General features: G+C 45.9%; 2 protein-coding genes across 3 annotated transcripts; one reads left to right on the plus strand and one right to left on the minus strand.

Moving 5' to 3' along the window:
• Positions 1 to 360: 360 nt before the first annotated feature.
• Positions 361 to 2405, plus strand: junba (JunB proto-oncogene, AP-1 transcription factor subunit a). 2 transcript variants are annotated; one of them, XM_066659796.1, is made up of 2 exons: positions 361 to 454; positions 848 to 2405. In XM_066659796.1, exon 2 carries the CDS (start codon positions 886 to 888, stop codon positions 1741 to 1743), a length of 858 nt encoding a protein of 285 aa, XP_066515893.1. In that variant the 5' UTR covers positions 361 to 454; positions 848 to 885; the 3' UTR covers positions 1744 to 2405. The 2 variants fall into 2 exon arrangements, with proteins under 2 accessions (XP_066515893.1, XP_066515892.1); XM_066659795.1 differs by having other exon boundaries at positions 364 to 454; positions 728 to 2405.
• A 2300-nt stretch (positions 2406 to 4705) lies between these two features.
• prdx2 (peroxiredoxin 2) lies at positions 4706 to 14820 on the minus strand. Its single transcript, XM_066660921.1, has 6 exons — positions 14671 to 14820; positions 12719 to 12837; positions 11246 to 11399; positions 6572 to 6694; positions 5760 to 5890; positions 4706 to 5108 (listed from the first exon to the last, which is right to left on the minus strand). Exons 2-6 carry the CDS (start codon positions 12819 to 12821, stop codon positions 5026 to 5028), a joined length of 594 nt encoding a protein of 197 aa, XP_066517018.1. The 5' UTR covers positions 12822 to 12837; positions 14671 to 14820; the 3' UTR covers positions 4706 to 5025.
• Between the last annotated feature and the right edge of the window lie 1918 nt (positions 14821 to 16738).

The following is a 16738-nucleotide window of genomic DNA, read 5'->3' on the forward strand; positions in this document are numbered from 1 at the left end:
GCACTCAGAATATAGACGTGGAGCTGAGGGTAACTAGGATATTAGCCATTTTAAGCACTTGTAGCTGTCACTAAGCAGGCTAAGTACAAATATAGTTCTTAAAACCTGTTTTGAGCTCTATTACATCCTTCCTGAGCGTGTGCCCTTGTTGTTGTTGTTGTTGTTAGCCTCTTACTCTCTATCTTTCTACGTATTTAGGAAACTCGCTCGGCTCGAGTCGACTGTGGAAACAGCGGACTCGAATGCTCCTGTTTTTTAACCTCAGGGAGTTTACTGGCAACTACGCGGGGAGGAGGGGGGGGCGGGGCTCTGAGGAACCTTATAAAACAGACAGGTCCCGGCGCAGTGGCTCAGAGACAGAGACGGAGGTAATCGGAGTTTGTTTCTTCGTTCTGTGTGAATAAGCCCGTTTTTGAGGGGAGAGAAGTTTCGAGAGCTGCCGGACTTCGACTCGGTACAGTACAAAGAACCAAGTGTTTTTTTGGGAGTTTTTCTTTGTTTTTTATTCCCCTCAGCGGGCTTTCCGTTAGCGCTAACTCTGTAGACTGTCTAACGGCCGCGCGAGAGATGTTTGAACTGTAACGGTCACTTTTAGCGCTGGCTTAGACAAGTGTTGGCACATTATAAAGACTTCATTGCTGCTTTTCTCTAGTTTAAACGCTTACAGAGCTGTGTTTGGTGTGTGTTTAGAGGCACTTCATTCATACATACGTACATGTATATATAGATATATATGCCAACACCACCAGCAGCAGCACCAGCTTCAACTACAACCAGAACTACAGCTGAAAAATGGAGCAGCCGTTTTATCATGACGACTCGTTTCTCTCTGCTTATGGCCACCCAGACGCTGCTCTGCACGACTACAAGCTGCTCAAGCAGAACATGAGCTTCGCGGAGCCGTACCGGAGCCTCAAGTGTCTACGAGTGGAAGGCGAATTCTACGCAGCTTCAGGAGGCGGAGGGGACGCGGCATCACTCAAGCTCGCCTCGCCCGAGTTGGAGAGGCTCATCGGCGGCGTGATCACCGGCCCCAGCCCCGGATCAGTCTCCGTCACCGGCGCTGCGCCGGTCCAACAGCACGTGTACTCACGCACCATCGCCGAGGACCAAGAGGGCTTCGCGGACGGCTTCGTGAAGGCGCTGGACGAGCTCCACAAGATGAACCACGTTCCTCCGCCCAACGTTGCGCTCGGAGGAGCCGGCGGGGCGCCCTCGTGCGCCGGTGCTCCGGTGTTCCCAGACGCCCCGGTCTACGCCACGCTCAACAGCTGTCACCCCAACACTACCCTGCCTCCAGCCTCCAGCTACCCTACAGCAACAATCAGCTACCTGCCCCAGTACCACCACCATCACCACCAGCACCAGCACCACCACCAGCCTCACCACTTCCAGCACGCGGGGAGGCTGGCGGGTCTGAAAGAGGAGCCGCAGACCGTCCCGGACCTGCAGAGTGACGGCTCTCCGCCCACGTCACCCGTGGACCTGGAGGACCAGGAGCGCATGAAGGCCGAGCGCAAGCGGCTGCGCAACCGGCTGGCGGCCACCAAGTGCCGGCGGAGGAAGCTGGAGCGCATCTCGCGCCTGGAGGACAAGGTGAAGGTGCTCAAGACAGACAACGCGGGCCTCTCGAGCGCCGCCTCGCTGCTGCGCGAGCAGGTGGCACAGCTGAAACAGAAGGTCATGACACATGTCAGCAGCGGGTGCCAGCTGATGCTCGCGCCCAAGATCAAGTCGTACTGAAGAAGAGTGTGAGAAAGGGACTCCGCAGAGACTCCTCAGAGCTTGTGTTTGAGTGGGCTTGTAGATGCTCACGCACAGAGATGGAGTTGTAAGACCTACTGCAAGGACAGTGACATTAAAATGGAACTGGGCAATAGGTGTAGTGAGGGAAAGTCTTACTGAAAAGGCAATGACTTTTACAAAAAAAATGTGTGTGTGTGTGAGGGAGAGAGCTGCTCATACTCAACATCTAGTCTTATTGAAAGGACTTTAAATCCTAATGTGAGAGAATGCAATGCAGAGTGAAGTGAATTCCTGATGGAAACAGCATGTCTGCGGTTTTGTTGTGTTTTCCTGTAGAAAACTGTATTGTGTTGCCACCTCTTGTTTTCTGACGCATTTCCTTTAGCACAAGAACTCAAACTCTGTCTGTGCTGTACTTCCCAGTGAAATGAACTGACTAGAAATGCACTCAAAGAAACAAAAGGGACTTGAAAAGAAAGGGACCACCCTAAAGATGAATCCACATTATGTTTGTGAGTGATATCCTATGAATACATTCCAGTAAGTTATTTTCACTGTTTAGTTCTTCAAGTCTGGCTGAGCTTGACTAAAAACTGTACAGTCTTATGTTTTTTGTTGATTTTGGATTTTGTATTTAAGTAAATGTCTTTGTGACAGTGTCCCGCTGAGTGCGAGTGGTGAAATACTGAGGCTTACATTTCACAAAACACAAACGAAAACTCACTCTGAGGTAAAAATAACAATTCCTTGTGCGTGTTCACGTGGGCTGGCTTACGCTCGCGATTTGCCCACGATGGGGCAGTTTCCCGCTGACGTAGAGTCCAAATAAGGGCAGATGTAAGCACGTGCGTCACTGAGGGCAGATGTGCCGGGAACCCCCGCCCACACTCTGTTTTTTTGCGCTATATTTTTTGCCTGTTTCCCCTCTGAAGAGTGAATGAGACGTGTTGTGTGAATGGGAGAGCGGCAGTAGCTCAGGCTGGGGAATTTCCCGCTGCCTGCCCCCCCCCCACCACACACACACTGTCAAGTTCCCAAAACAGTTTCAGTGAAAAGAAAACTGCAGATAAAAATAAGAGCGCAAGCCATTTTCCAGGTAACTGGCACAAAATTAGAGCTACCGCAAATACAACTGAGATAAAAGAGATGAGAGAAAGGTTCAAGGAACCAGAAAAGAAAAACAAATATTTCCTTGATGCTAAATATAGATAGATAGAAATACACAGGCTTTAGTACTATATTAAACAGGTAATTCCATTGTTTATCCACTGAGTTACAGCACACATGATTTTTTTGATACATACCAATTCTGTAAAGCTGCTTTGTGACATCAGTTGTAGAAAGTGCTATATAAATAAATACATTTGATAAACAATATTACAGATGTCTTGATCAAAGTGCCACATTTTGAAAATATACAGTACAGTGATTTTATTCACCACCTCAAAATCAAAACCACAACAGGGGAAATGAATAAGAGTATCAAGTTTACAGTGGGTGGCATTATATGAGGCAGCAAGTTTTTTTAAAAAATGGACACACGTAAGAATCAGCCAAGCTCAGGTCAGGGATTATCCAAAAGGAAAGTTCTTGTGGGGAGTTCCCAATAAACAATAGTTGGTACCTGCCAAAAGTCCAAGGAAGGACCACCAGTGAATCAGTGTCATAGGCATCCAAGCCTCATTTGTGTGGGGGAAGCAAATGCTCACCCGTCTCCTCCGATCCCACAGAAGAGTCACACTGCTGAAAGAGTTAACACTGCTCTATTAGGAAGTGTATCACGGTCTGCTGTGAGTTCTGTGCCCATGCTGATCTTTCAAACACACACTGCCACTGTAACGCAGCGTTATATCATATATATTATATAGATACACATATACACAGCTGTCCATAGATAAACATGGATCTCCAAAATAGTTTTAAGATTTATCAAGAAATGTTCACACAACTTGACAGACAGCTGCTGTGTTCATGTAGTAAACTACAAATCAACAAAAATGATATTGGAGGAGGGGGGGGGGGGGGGTATACATAATTCTTTGGACAGCAACAATCTCAAAACATACAGTACATTCCACAGAGAGAGCACTGAATTCTCAATGAAGTCCCACTAAAATTACACATAAATAATTTCAAGACATGTCACACCCAAGGGAATTTTTGTGTTCAAATGTACAAAACACAACTATCCACCAATTTTATCCACCATACAAGTCCTCCTGTACACCTTTGACAGCTCTTCTTAAACAGACCCAGAGGACACAGCTAAGTTGCCAACGAATCACCACAGTCACAGTACCAAAAGCAGTTTTACATGGTCTTTAGGGTCCTAGGGGCTCACTAGTTCATGGCCAGTTTCCCCATTTGTGAAACACAATGAAAATCTATTACATAAACTAAACAACTAAAGTCCACAACTCGTGTGAGGTAGCAATAGTGAGCCAAGCCCAGTCTGTGTAGCTATAAACAGAGCTGTGACAAGCCTTGGTGCAAACAAAGACGGCTTTTAGTATTGCATTTATACATGGTTTAACAGCCTTGGATCTTTACAGTGGAGTGTGTTTTGATGTGAAGAGCTTGTTTATTTAAAAAAAAAAAAAAAAAAAAAAAGGGGGGGGGGGGCTTATTATGGAAAAAGTCACTTATTCAGTGCACTTGTGCATTAAATTATCTAGAGTCTACCAACCCACACCCTATAAAAACATGACCACAGAACTGTTTTCACTAGTGGAAAAAAAGCAGAATGTTTTCTTTGAGGGTGTCAGTTGTTCACAGTGCAAAAATGACTGGATAAACTTCGGCAGAACTACACTTTCAACACTATTACAGGTCTTAAAATGATGAAATAGCTCCCTCCAGTGGCTGATACACTCAGTTGTTTCCCCTCTTCCACCCCACACTAGAGTGAAAGACCAAAACAGTCTCCCGCAACAAACTCAATCAAACGTTATATTTATGTAACAATTTTTTTTTATTTCACAACTTCAGACGCTAGGCTTTGATGTTCAAGTAGAAAATGCTTCCCAATGTTCAACAGAAAATCAGAAACAAACTACAGAAATTTCAGTGCATTGGACTACCGGCATACCAGAGAACAAACTCAGATTAGATAAAGAGATGGGAAGTGTGTTAACATTAGGAATCCGTCTAAGGCTTGCAAACAGCAGAAAAAAAGACACCATGGAGGAGGCTAGGACTAACAAGAGCTCAGTGAGTAGCGTTAAGTGCTTCAGTAGTGTCCCGCCGCATCAGTCTCCAGAATCAGACACAGCACAGGATTTACTGCTTGGAGAAGTACTCCTTGCTCTTCTGAACATCAGGGACAATAGTGTCACTTCCAGGCTTCCATCCAGCAGGGCAGACTGCAGAGAAAATAAAGGTTCTTTAGAGATTAATTTATTATGGCTATATTCGTCACTCGATCAAAAAACACTTTGTAGTTCTAGAATTATAGATTGTAGTCCATCTGTTGCACTGCAAACTTAAGTTTACCCTGTTGTTCATTGGACATCCACTCACTGTCCACTCTGTTAGACACTATTTGGTCCACCTTGCAGATGTAAAGTCAGAGACAGTAGCTCATCTGTCCTCCATCAGTGACACAGGACACTGTCAGCTGAATATATTTGGATGGTGGACCATTATCAGTCCAGCAGTGACCCGGTGGGGTTTAAACAATCCATTAACACTGCTGTGTTTGACTCGTACAAGCACAACACCACCACGTCACTGTAGTACTGAGAATGATCCACCACCCAAATCATACTTTCTCTGTGGGGGTCCTGACCATTGAAGTACAGGGAGAAATGGGACAAAGTATGCAGAGCAACAGATGGTCTAGTTTTTAACTGTAGTCCTACAAAGTGTTCCTGTAATGTCAGTGGAGATGATAAAATGAACAATGACTGTAGGTACATGAGGGTCATTTGGAAATGTGGAAACCCCTTATTCATCTTGTGTTAATGGCTCAGTGATCATTTTAACACCGTTAAAAAGCAGCATGCTGAACTCACCTTCCCCATGTTTGTCAGTGTGCTGGAAGGCCTGGACAAGCCTGAGGGTCTCGTCTACTGAGCGGCCCACCGGCAAGTCATTAATGGTGATCTGTCTTAGGATGCCCTTATCATCGATCACAAACAGCCCTCTGCAAGAGAATGGACCGGGTGAGAAGTGGCTTCACCAATCAAGACCACAACAACCCATCACTTTTCATGAGGAAAAACTAGGCACATCTTTACACACTGGTGTCTGTACAGTTTAAGCTGTATAATTACATTTCTAATACGATTCTATAGCCTACTGACTTCATTTATTGGTCTTATGCACTTGTCCATTCAGTCCAGGTTGATCTACAATACATTGTTTACCCAACACATCTGAGTTGACAAACTGACAGAGTTTGCACATTGTGTACTGTAAAAGTATACAAAAACTGCTCAAATTGACCAATCACAACCCAGTATATTATTATTAGACAAATTGTGCTGGGATACTGTTATATTGTATGCTTCCATGTTACATACAAACTCAACGTTTTAAAGTTTTCACTTGAGAGACTGTGCTACAGCAAGCTAATCTGCCTTTGAAGTGCACGTGATTATGTTACAGTAGAATGAATGAGCTCATTCACATCGCTTTATCACATGGTTTTCGCCACCATGTTCTCGGGTTTGGTGATTGGTCATATTAAAAAAAAAAAAAAAAAAAAAAAAAAAAAAAAAAGCATTGTTTATGCAACACTTTGTGACTCCATACTCTGATCCCCCATCCCTGAAACCAATGCTCACGGACGCTTCTTTCGTTCAAAGGAAAATACAGCACGGACCTGTAGGCAATGCCCTCGTCCTCCTTCAGCACACCGTAGTCACGGGAGATGGACTGGGTAAGGTCAGCCAGGAGAGGAATGTTCATAGAGCCCAGGCCTCCCTGCTTTCTTGCGGTGTTGGTCCTAGAGATAGAAGTAGAGAGAGAGAGAGATATATTACATTACACAAGCAACAGACAAAACTCCTAATGTCACAGACACCAAAAACAGTATTCAATCTGTTGGCCAATAGGCAAACAAGTGACCCAGATCAATAGCTAGCCTGGGGGCGAGCCAGCAGACCGACGGAACACTGACGACGTCACAAGTGACCCAGATCAATAGCTAGCCTGGGGGCGAGCCAGCAGACCGACGGAACACTGACGACGTCACAAGTGACCCAGAGCAATAGCTAGCCTGGGGGCGAGCCAGCAGACCGACGGAACACTGACGACGTCACAAGTGACCCAGAGCAATAGCTAGCCTGGGGGCGAGCCAGCAGACCGACGGAACACTGACGACGTCACAAGTGACCCAGAGCAATAGCTAGCCTGGGGGCGAGCCAGCAGACCGACGGAACACTGACGACGTCACAAGTGACCCAGAGCAATAGCTGGCCTGGGGGCGAGCCAGCAGACCGACGGAACACTGACGACGTCACAAGTGACCCAGATCAATAGCTGGCCTGGGGGCGAGCCAGCAGACCGACGGAACACTGACGATGTCACAAGTGACCCAGAGCAATAGCTAGCCTGGGGGCGAGCCAGCAGACCGACGGAACACTGACGATGTCACAAGTGACCCAGATCAATAGCTAGCCTGGGGGCGAGCCAGCAGACCGACGGAACACTGACGATGTCACAAGTGACCCAGAGCAATAGCTAGCCTGGGGGCGAGCCAGCAGACCGACGGAACACTGACGATGTCACAAGTGACCCAGAGCAATAGCTAGCCTGGGGGCGAGCCAGCAGACCGACGGAACACTGACGATGTCACAAGTGACCCAGAGCAATAGCTAGCCTGGGGGCGAGCCAGCAGACCGACGGAACACTGACGATGTCACAAGTGACCCAGAGCAATAGCTAGCCTGGGGGCGAGCCAGCAGACCGACAAAAGACTGACGATGTCACAAGTGACCCAGATCAATAGCTAGCCTGGGGGCGAGCCAGCAGACCGACGGAACACTGACGATGTCACAAGTGACCCAGAGCAATAGCTAGCCTGGGGGCGAGCCAGCAGACCGACGGAACACTGACGATGTCACAAGTGACCCAGAGCAATAGCTAGCCTGGGGGCGAGCCAGCAGACCGACGGAACACTGACGATGTCACAAGTGACCCAGAGCAATAGCTAGCCTGGGGGCGAGCCAGCAGACCGACGGAACACTGACGATGTCACAAGTGACCCAGAGCAATAGCTAGCCTGGGGGCGAGCCAGCAGACCGACGGAATACTGACAATGTCACAAGTGACCCAGATCAATAGCTAGCCTGGGGGCGAGCCAGCAGACCGACGGAACACTGACAATGTCACAAGTGACCCAGAGCAATAGCTAGCCTGGGGGCGAGCCAGCAGACCGACGGAACACTGACGATGTCACAAGTGACCCAGATCAATAGCTAGCCTGGGGGCGAGCCAGCAGACCGACGGAACACTGACGATGTCACAAGTGACCCAGAGCAATAGCTAGCCTGGGGGCGAGCCAGCAGACCGACGGAACACTGACGATGTCACAAGTGACCCAGAGCAATAGCTAGCCTGGGGGCGAGCCAGCAGACCGACGGAACACTGACGATGTCACAAGTGACCCAGAGCAATAGCTAGCCTGGGGGCGAGCCAGCAGACCGACGGAACACTGACGATGTCACAAGTGACCCAGAGCAATAGCTAGCCTGGGGGCGAGCCAGCAGACCGACAAAACACTGACGATGTCACAAGTGACCCAGATCAATAGCTAGCCTGGGGGCGAGCCAGCAGACCGACGGAACACTGACGATGTCACAAGTGACCCAGAGCAATAGCTGGCCTGGGGGCGAGCCAGCAGACCGACGGAACACTGACGATGTCACAAGTGACCCAGAGCAATAGCTAGCCTGGGGGCGAGCCAGCAGACCGACGGAACACTGACGATGTCACAAGTGACCCAGAGCAATAGCTAGCCTGGGGGCGAGCCAGCAGACCGACGGAACACTGACGATGTCACAAGTGACCCAGAGCAATAGCTAGCCTGGGGGCGAGCCAGCAGACCGACGGAACACTGACGATGTCACAAGTGACCCAGATCAATAGCTAGCCTGGGGGCGAGCCAGCAGACCGACGGAACACTGACGACGTCACAAGTGACCCAGAGCAATAGCTAGCCTGGGGGCGAGCCAGCAGACCGACGGAACACTGACGATGTCACAAGTGACCCAGATCAATAGCTAGCCTGGGGGCGAGCCAGCAGACCGACGGAACACTGACGATGTCACAAGTGACCCAGAGCAATAGCTAGCCTGGGGGCGAGCCAGCAGACCGACGGAACACTGACGATGTCACAAGTGACCCAGAGCAATAGCTAGCCTGGGGGCGAGCCAGCAGACCGACGGAACACTGACGATGTCACAAGTGACCCAGAGCAATAGCTAGCCTGGGGGCGAGCCAGCAGACCGACGGAACACTGACGATGTCACAAGTGACCCAGAGCAATAGCTGGCCTGTGGGCCAGTCCGCAGACAGAAAGAACACTAACGATGCCATAATGACCAAGAGCAATAGCTGGCCTGTGGGCCAGACAGCAGACAGAACACCAATGACGCCATAATGACCATAAGCAATAGTTGGTCTGTGGGTGTGCGAGTTGGTGTTCATTCTCTAAAATGTAGCATAAAGCCATTTTAAATTCTATTTAGAATTTTTAATTTGTTTGAGGAGAAAAATTAGTTACACCTTTCTGGGCACCTTTAAATCTGTATCAGTCAAAGAGTAAAATATAATATAATTATATAATTCCTTAAGCCAGTGTCATCCAAGGTACTGGTAAAGTAATTTTTTTTAAAACAGAGTACCATTAACATCGGACCTATATTACACCATAGGAACCTCATTCAAGAGGTATTTCAAAAGAAAGAATTTGTGTTCTGTGGAGAACCTGGACTCCTTGATTCAGAATTTGAGCTCAGTCTGAATTAGATTTGTCATGAATATGTCCAATACTTGATTTAGATAAGGATTACATTTTCTGGTGATTACGTTTTAGATTTTAAAACTATTCAGAATTAATTAACTAAAAAAGTTAAAATGACACAAATTTCCAAAATTATTGTAATGTCAGTTTTAACAAAGTGCCTAGATAGGTTTTACTTTTAGCCTTCTGTTTAAAAACAACATATATATATATTTAATTAAAGTTTAGAATTAACCCATTATTATAATAATAGATGGTGACAATCCTAGTTTGAATAAAAGTATATAGAGGGTATGAGAATGTGACTGTTACTCTTTGGTCTGTTCCCATGATGCTCCAACTACTTGTCTGCTCCTGTGGTTCTTATCAGAGGGAACCAGGTTAAGAGCAGCAACTTTAGATAAAGCAGTGGCTGGCAAAATTCCAAGATGTGCACCAAAAGACACGTACACACACATGCGGGAGCACGTAGCGAACAGAAGAAGGTTCACAAGGGTGTCTAAAGGGTCTTCTTCTGAAAACCGATAGGAGAGTGCTCATTCTCAGAAGGTTTTCAAGTAAAATATAAAAGGATATTCCAGAGCAACTATTCCACTAACAACTGCATTGTCATGCAGTAACATAGACTGAGAAATTCTTGACAAATCAACTTATTAAAACATTAGCTGTGACAAAACCTCCACAAGAGGTGCTATTTCTGTCAAATGAAACAATGCGTCTTTGTTTTTAAAGCAAATATCTGTTGACACTAATATGATTCCATTATGATCATAGATCCTCACTGATAATCCACGCTCCCACCCACATTTAGCCTCAAATACCTCATGTCTAAGGTTAATGGCCAGATCTTGTTATGGGTTTGGTCCCACGAGACCAGCATTTACTTGCTTATTTGCATGTCCCAGTGCTCCTGTTCAGGACACCCCCTCACCACACAAACATTCTAACATCAATGAAGGTACTTTTCAGTTCCGATATGTCTACTCGATTTTAATCAGAATCTTTATCTACCAGACTTGTTTATCTATTAAGTGAAACACCACAGGCAAAAGACATACACCCTCTTCATTACTGCAGCTGCTGAGAGCAGGAAAGACACCTACAACGAAGACTCACGAAGGAATCACATATCTTACTGACAGTGAGTACTCTTGAACTCTCCAGATAGGTTTCTGTGAACGGTGCATATCAAAACGCAATCACAGAAAAACACCACACTAGCAGAAAGGGGCTTGGCTCACTAATCATCAGATATCACCACATTGATTTACCTTTTCTTCTTCAAATCAGATTTGGTCTATGACCTGGCTCTCTACCTGGCCCATTTTTGAAAGCAATTTTTAAATACAGTGTTGTGATATGTAACCGCTTTCCAACATTATTCTGAGAACTATGTTCAGCAATCATGCATCTGCTTAATCTGCAATAAAATAATGTCATTTAAATCCTATTCACATCACATCAACTAGAAATACTTCATGGGATACTGTGGATCAGTCCTAGGTCAGAGGTTTGAGGGGGAGTGCTCACCAGGCCAGGTGGCTGAAGTGGGAGTCTGTGGATGCAGCGATGACCTCACAGCCCAGTTTACGAAACTCCTCAGCACGGTCACTGAAGGCGATGATCTCAGTGGGACACACAAAGGTGAAGTCCAGGGGATAGAAGAACAACACCACGTACTTCCCTGTGAGAGAGAGAGGGAGATATTAGAGGGTAAGGTGTGGCAAGTTTCCCATGAATCCAGCTTTTACATGCATGTCCCAGTAGTCCAGTTCAGGACATTAATGAAAGCTTATTGTTATAGGCAATAAACATAATACAAAATTATTCAATCACAATAAATAGGAAAGGTGATTGTGACACAAGTTTACTGGTGCTCAGAAAGTATTAAAAACATTACAAAATAGAGATGCTATTATTAGAAGTCAGTTCAGGGTATGGGTGGTGCCGCAGGTAGTGTCACAGTCACACAGCTCCAGGGACATGGAGGTTGTGGGTTCAAGTCCCACTTCGGGTGACTGTCTGTGAGGAGTTGGTGTGTTCTCCCAGTGTCCATGTGGGTTTCCTCCGGGTGCTCTGGTTTCCTCCCACAGTCCAAAAACACATGTTGGAGTGTCCATAGGTGTGAGTATGTGAGTGAATGTGTGAGTGTGTCGCCCTGTGAAGAACTGGTGCCCCGACCATAGAGTGTTCCTGCCTTGTGCCCAATGAATTGGGGTAGGCTTCAGAGCCACTGCAACCATGAACTGGATAAGGGTTACAGAGTTCAGGGTGTAAACTATACCCAAGAAGTCTGTAAACAATATCCAGCCTAAGTAGTAGTTTAGTATTTTATTTTTGTAATTATACAGGCTGTACCCTGGAGAAATCAGACTGAACACCATCTCCAGATATATCTGGATCGGGTAATGGAATTAAACCAAATGTGTGCAAAGAACGACAGACAGTGTCATGTCATTTTGTGGGAACTGTTTAAGTAGATGCTTCAGTGTTGACTTAGCATAAATACGGTGGCGCAGCAGGTAGTGTCGCAGTCACACAGCTCCAGGAACCTGGAGGTTGTGGGTTCGATTCCCACTCCGGGTGACTGTGAGGAGTTGGTGTGTTCTCCCCGTGTCCGCGTGGGTTTCCTCCGGGTGCTCCGGTTTCCTCCCACAGTCCAAAAACACACGTTGCAGGTGGATTGGCGACTCGAAAGTGTCCGTAGGTGTGAGTGAATGTGTGTGTGTCTGTGTTGCCCTGTGAAGGACTGGCGTCCCCTCCAGGGTGTATTCCCGCCTTGTGCCCGATGATTCCAGGTAGGCTTTGGACCCCCCGCGACCCTAAGCTGGATAAGCGGTTACAGATAATGGATGGATGTAACGAGGAATAACTATGATATCTGCTGGTATCCAAGGCTTTAACACTGATTAGGGATAAGGAACTGATATTGAGACCTCTCTAATCATTATTTGACTTAAACTTTGATAAGCTGAGACTTCCATCCCTTTGACTTCACTTTACCTCTGTAATCAGAGAGCTGCAGTTCTTTAAACTCGCCCTTCACCACTGCCGTGGCCTTGAACTGAGGAGCGGGCTGTCCAATCTTGGCGTTTCCAGCAGACATTATGAGTGGTTGTTAGCTGCAGAGAAAAACAGAATATATGTAGTGAGAATGTTCCCCCAAATAACAATGACTCAACGAAATGGGATCCTTGTGTAAGGTCTGTTTAAATCCTGACAAAGCTGGAGACTAAGGATCAACATATGTATGTGTGGCAACACATAAGCAAGTGATTTCATTACTTCACCACTCTGCATCGTCATAATTGCTAACTGTTAGCGAGCACCTTTGCGAGTGAGTTAGTGACAAGCTACACACTGCTTCTACTCATATACACAGGCTTAAGACTTAAATTATAACATTGGTCACATTTTCTTCAAACTGTGAAACACGAAGCCAAACTCACCCTAAATACATAACCTAATGAGCTACAACTAGGTTAAAGGTTACCACAAAGTGCCAACAGGGGGAACTGTCCATTACACAACACCCCCCCCCTCCCTTTTGGAACAAATGAACCTGTCTCACTCTGTGAACACCTACACAACTGTGGCCTACATATCTTCACACAGAAGAGTCCTGTCTGTTTTCACGTTAATGTCCCAAAAACAGAACTAATAAATACTATTTTTTCTTTCCAGACTCAGTGCACATGCTCAGAGAGATCACACATAGCAGGTCACATGCTGGTCAGTTGCTTTTAGGGGGCTTTGGTGGGAAAAAAAAAGGCTTTAAGACTAAACCTCAAAGCTCACTTTATTCAAAACAGGAAGACAGCAAAGAGATCCTTAAGGATCAGTTACTACAGTTATAACGGTGACTAATAACCACAGTGGTCAAGTTAAATCAAAATCCTTAATGCTCAATATAAACACTGCTTTCATTATGTTTCTTATTGTCAAATGTACTTATATTAAATTTAAGCATTCTATATTCCTTTAAATCTTTCTTTTGCAGTTTACTTTATCAGTTCAGCTCTCTTCTCTTTTGTGGTTTTTCCTCTTTCCTTCTTTTTAACACATTTTCTTTTGCTCTCTTTTCTTCTACATTTCTGCTTCACTGCTCACTTCTATCGCCTTTGTGTTCCTCTCTCTTGCATTATCCAGAAGCCCTTATGGGGAAAAGCATGTCTGGTTAAAGTAAAAAATATGTGCAGCCAAAGGAGGCTAGGAGGGTCAGAGCTCGTCTGTGGCTGTGAACTCCTCAGGAGAAAGAACACACGCCCCCTTTGTTGGGTCGTGGACACTTGATAGCAGCTGGCTCCATGACAAAGCAGAAACTTCTGGACACCCTGAAGCCAATGGTGTGGAATGACGATAAAGGAGAGATAACTGGGCAGGTCAACGAACTAGTAACGTTCAAAACTTCACCCAGCCGACAGAGAGAGAGAGAGAGAGAGAGAGAGGTCGGTTACAATGTGAACTACAGTCAAGGCCAAGGCTAGAGCTAACGACCTGATAGCTGACCCCAGTCAACCCAGGGGCGCTCAACGCCAACAGCACTTCCTTTGTGTCACAGTGCACATGAACACAAAAGAAATACAGCACTCAAAGACTTTGCTACAAGTAGGGTAACGGTCAGCTCGTGCATTTTTAGTAGCTAAGTTAGCCACAGGAGCTAACTGAACAGAAAGGAAACGCCATTAATTCCCAAGTGCGTGGGAAAACAAAGAAAATCAACACCAATTCCTTCAGTGTAAACTCTTACTCCTAACAACGCAATAAATGCATGCTGTAGTTCTGCAGTGCAAGGCGAAAGAGCTAAAAGTGCTGCAGCCAAAGCCACGCGCAGAGACTGGCTTTTGTCCGCAGTTGCAGACTTGAACTGCTCGAAATAACCCCAGATCGAGCCCCCACACGTTCCCTTTGTGTTTACCATTAAACCGCTGTATGCACAAACCACCTGAACTTACATAATCCTGGTCCTGAAGACAGTAGGCTGAAGCTCTTTCTCTCTCTCTCCCCGGTGGTGAAGCAAAGAGCCTCTCTCCCCTCTGTCACGAGAAGAAAATCCTGGAGGCGGACCCACATCACAACACAAGGCGGGGTCAGGACTCTTATAAACCCAGCAGGTCGCACATGCGAACTTTATTTGCTACAAAACGAGTAATTGCATCAGTCTGGGCCTACAGGAATGATTTAATAGTAAGAAAATATTGAACGCAGACTAATATTCAAGTTATAAGTCAAGAGGACCTTGGAAAATGTCATGATAGTCCCCATAATGCTGCATTTTATGATCTTGTGCCAGATGTAAAAATAGGTAAGCCCAGGTTCAGCCCACAGCCCCCATTTCCATGGCCCACTTGCCACAAGGGTTGACAGCTCTTAAGCCACATGAACACCAAATTAGGTCAGACACATCAATTTCAGGTCACCACTGGTTCAAATCTAATTGTCCTCCTCCAGCACAGCCATAAATTTACCAGATACAGGCCGGGTCGGGTTCGGGACATGAACCAGAGTGTTTTTAATATGTAGGCCACTTTTTAGATCACGTTTTTTTCCCCAAGTACACAAAATGGACCCAGCGCTGCTCTCTTGGTAGTAATTATTTTATATTCTTTTCTCTATTCTGTCCATATCACCTTGAAGCATCAGTGTAAGATTTGGGATTTCTGCTCCAGGGCTCATCCTACAGTAGCAGCACTGTCCTGAATTCTAGGGGGAGGGAAGAGGGCTTGTACCTACTCCTCCAAAAGTTACATAGTGTAGGTTCAGCAGTGCCTGGAGTAGCAATAATAGAGTGACCAGATCTGAGATGGTGAAAAAGAGGAAGGGGGGGCTGGGGGTACAGGGCGGTTATGAGCTCTCACCCCTCACTGCCGTTGTATGCTATGTGTGCTTTTAGGTCTTTTACACTTTCATTTGCTACACAAAACATGGGAATTTCTTTTTATTCATCCGAGAATTTACATTTACATTTCGGCATAGCTGCTTGAGATGAGGGTGGGTACATGAGATTTGCCTGACGTAAACAAGTAATACTGACGTGCACAGTGACCAATTAAATGTTTACAGAGAAGGTCTTCGACCAATAACGGTAGCTCTACAGTCAGACCGTCCAATCAGAAGATTTTAGGCTACTTCACCACGCCCCCTTCTCACTCAAGCAAACCAATCGGAGTAGGGGAGGGCGGGACTAGTTTGTGAACGAAACGCTTCTCGAAGTTCTATGTAAGCTCTAGAAAAACAAAATCCCGGACGTTTGTGAAATTCTACCCGGACATTTTTTAAGTCTAAAAAAGAGAACATGTCCGGATAAAAGAGGACGTCTGGTCACCCTACTCTATGCTGTCCATATCACCTTGAATCAATGTAAGATTTGGGATTTCTGCTCCAGGGCTCCTCCTACAGTAGCAGCACTGTCCTGAATTCTAGGGGGAGGGAAGAGGGCTTGTATCCTACTCCTCCAAAAGTTACACAGGGTAGGTTCAGCAGTGCTGAGCCCGGAGTAGCAATAACCGGTCCTGCAGGGTCCTGATGTTGTGGGTATGTGAGTAGTTTTGTCTGTTCTCCCCGTGTCGTTGTGGGTTTCCCCTCACAGTCCAAAATCACACATTAGTTGAGTTGCCAATGCAAAAAGTTTGCACAGGTGTGAGTGTGTGATGCCCTGCGATAGACTAGTGCCCAGTTTTTCTTGGCAGGCCCCAGACCCACAGTAACCATGAACTTGATAAACGGTTACAGACAACAAATGAACGAATTAATTAATTAATTAGTTAATTAATTCAAATGAACATTCCAGTCTTAGATTTTACGAACTGGTTTAACTGCACACAAAAACTGTAAGCAATGTTTAATTTTGTATTGGTTCATTAAATTTCTTTTATTCAACTTGATTATTTGGGGGGAAAATGACATTTGTCAGTAAAATTCGTGATTAGAACATCCCTTGGTTTCTCTAAATGTGTTTTTTAATACACTTCACAAGCAGTCGTTGCTGTAACTTTAAGAAAGAAAAAACAGATGGCGGTGAGC

This window comes from Hoplias malabaricus, chromosome 2 (assembly GCF_029633855.1).
Source record: "Hoplias malabaricus isolate fHopMal1 chromosome 2, fHopMal1.hap1, whole genome shotgun sequence".
Classification (NCBI taxonomy): domain Eukaryota; kingdom Metazoa; phylum Chordata; class Actinopteri; order Characiformes; family Erythrinidae; genus Hoplias; species Hoplias malabaricus.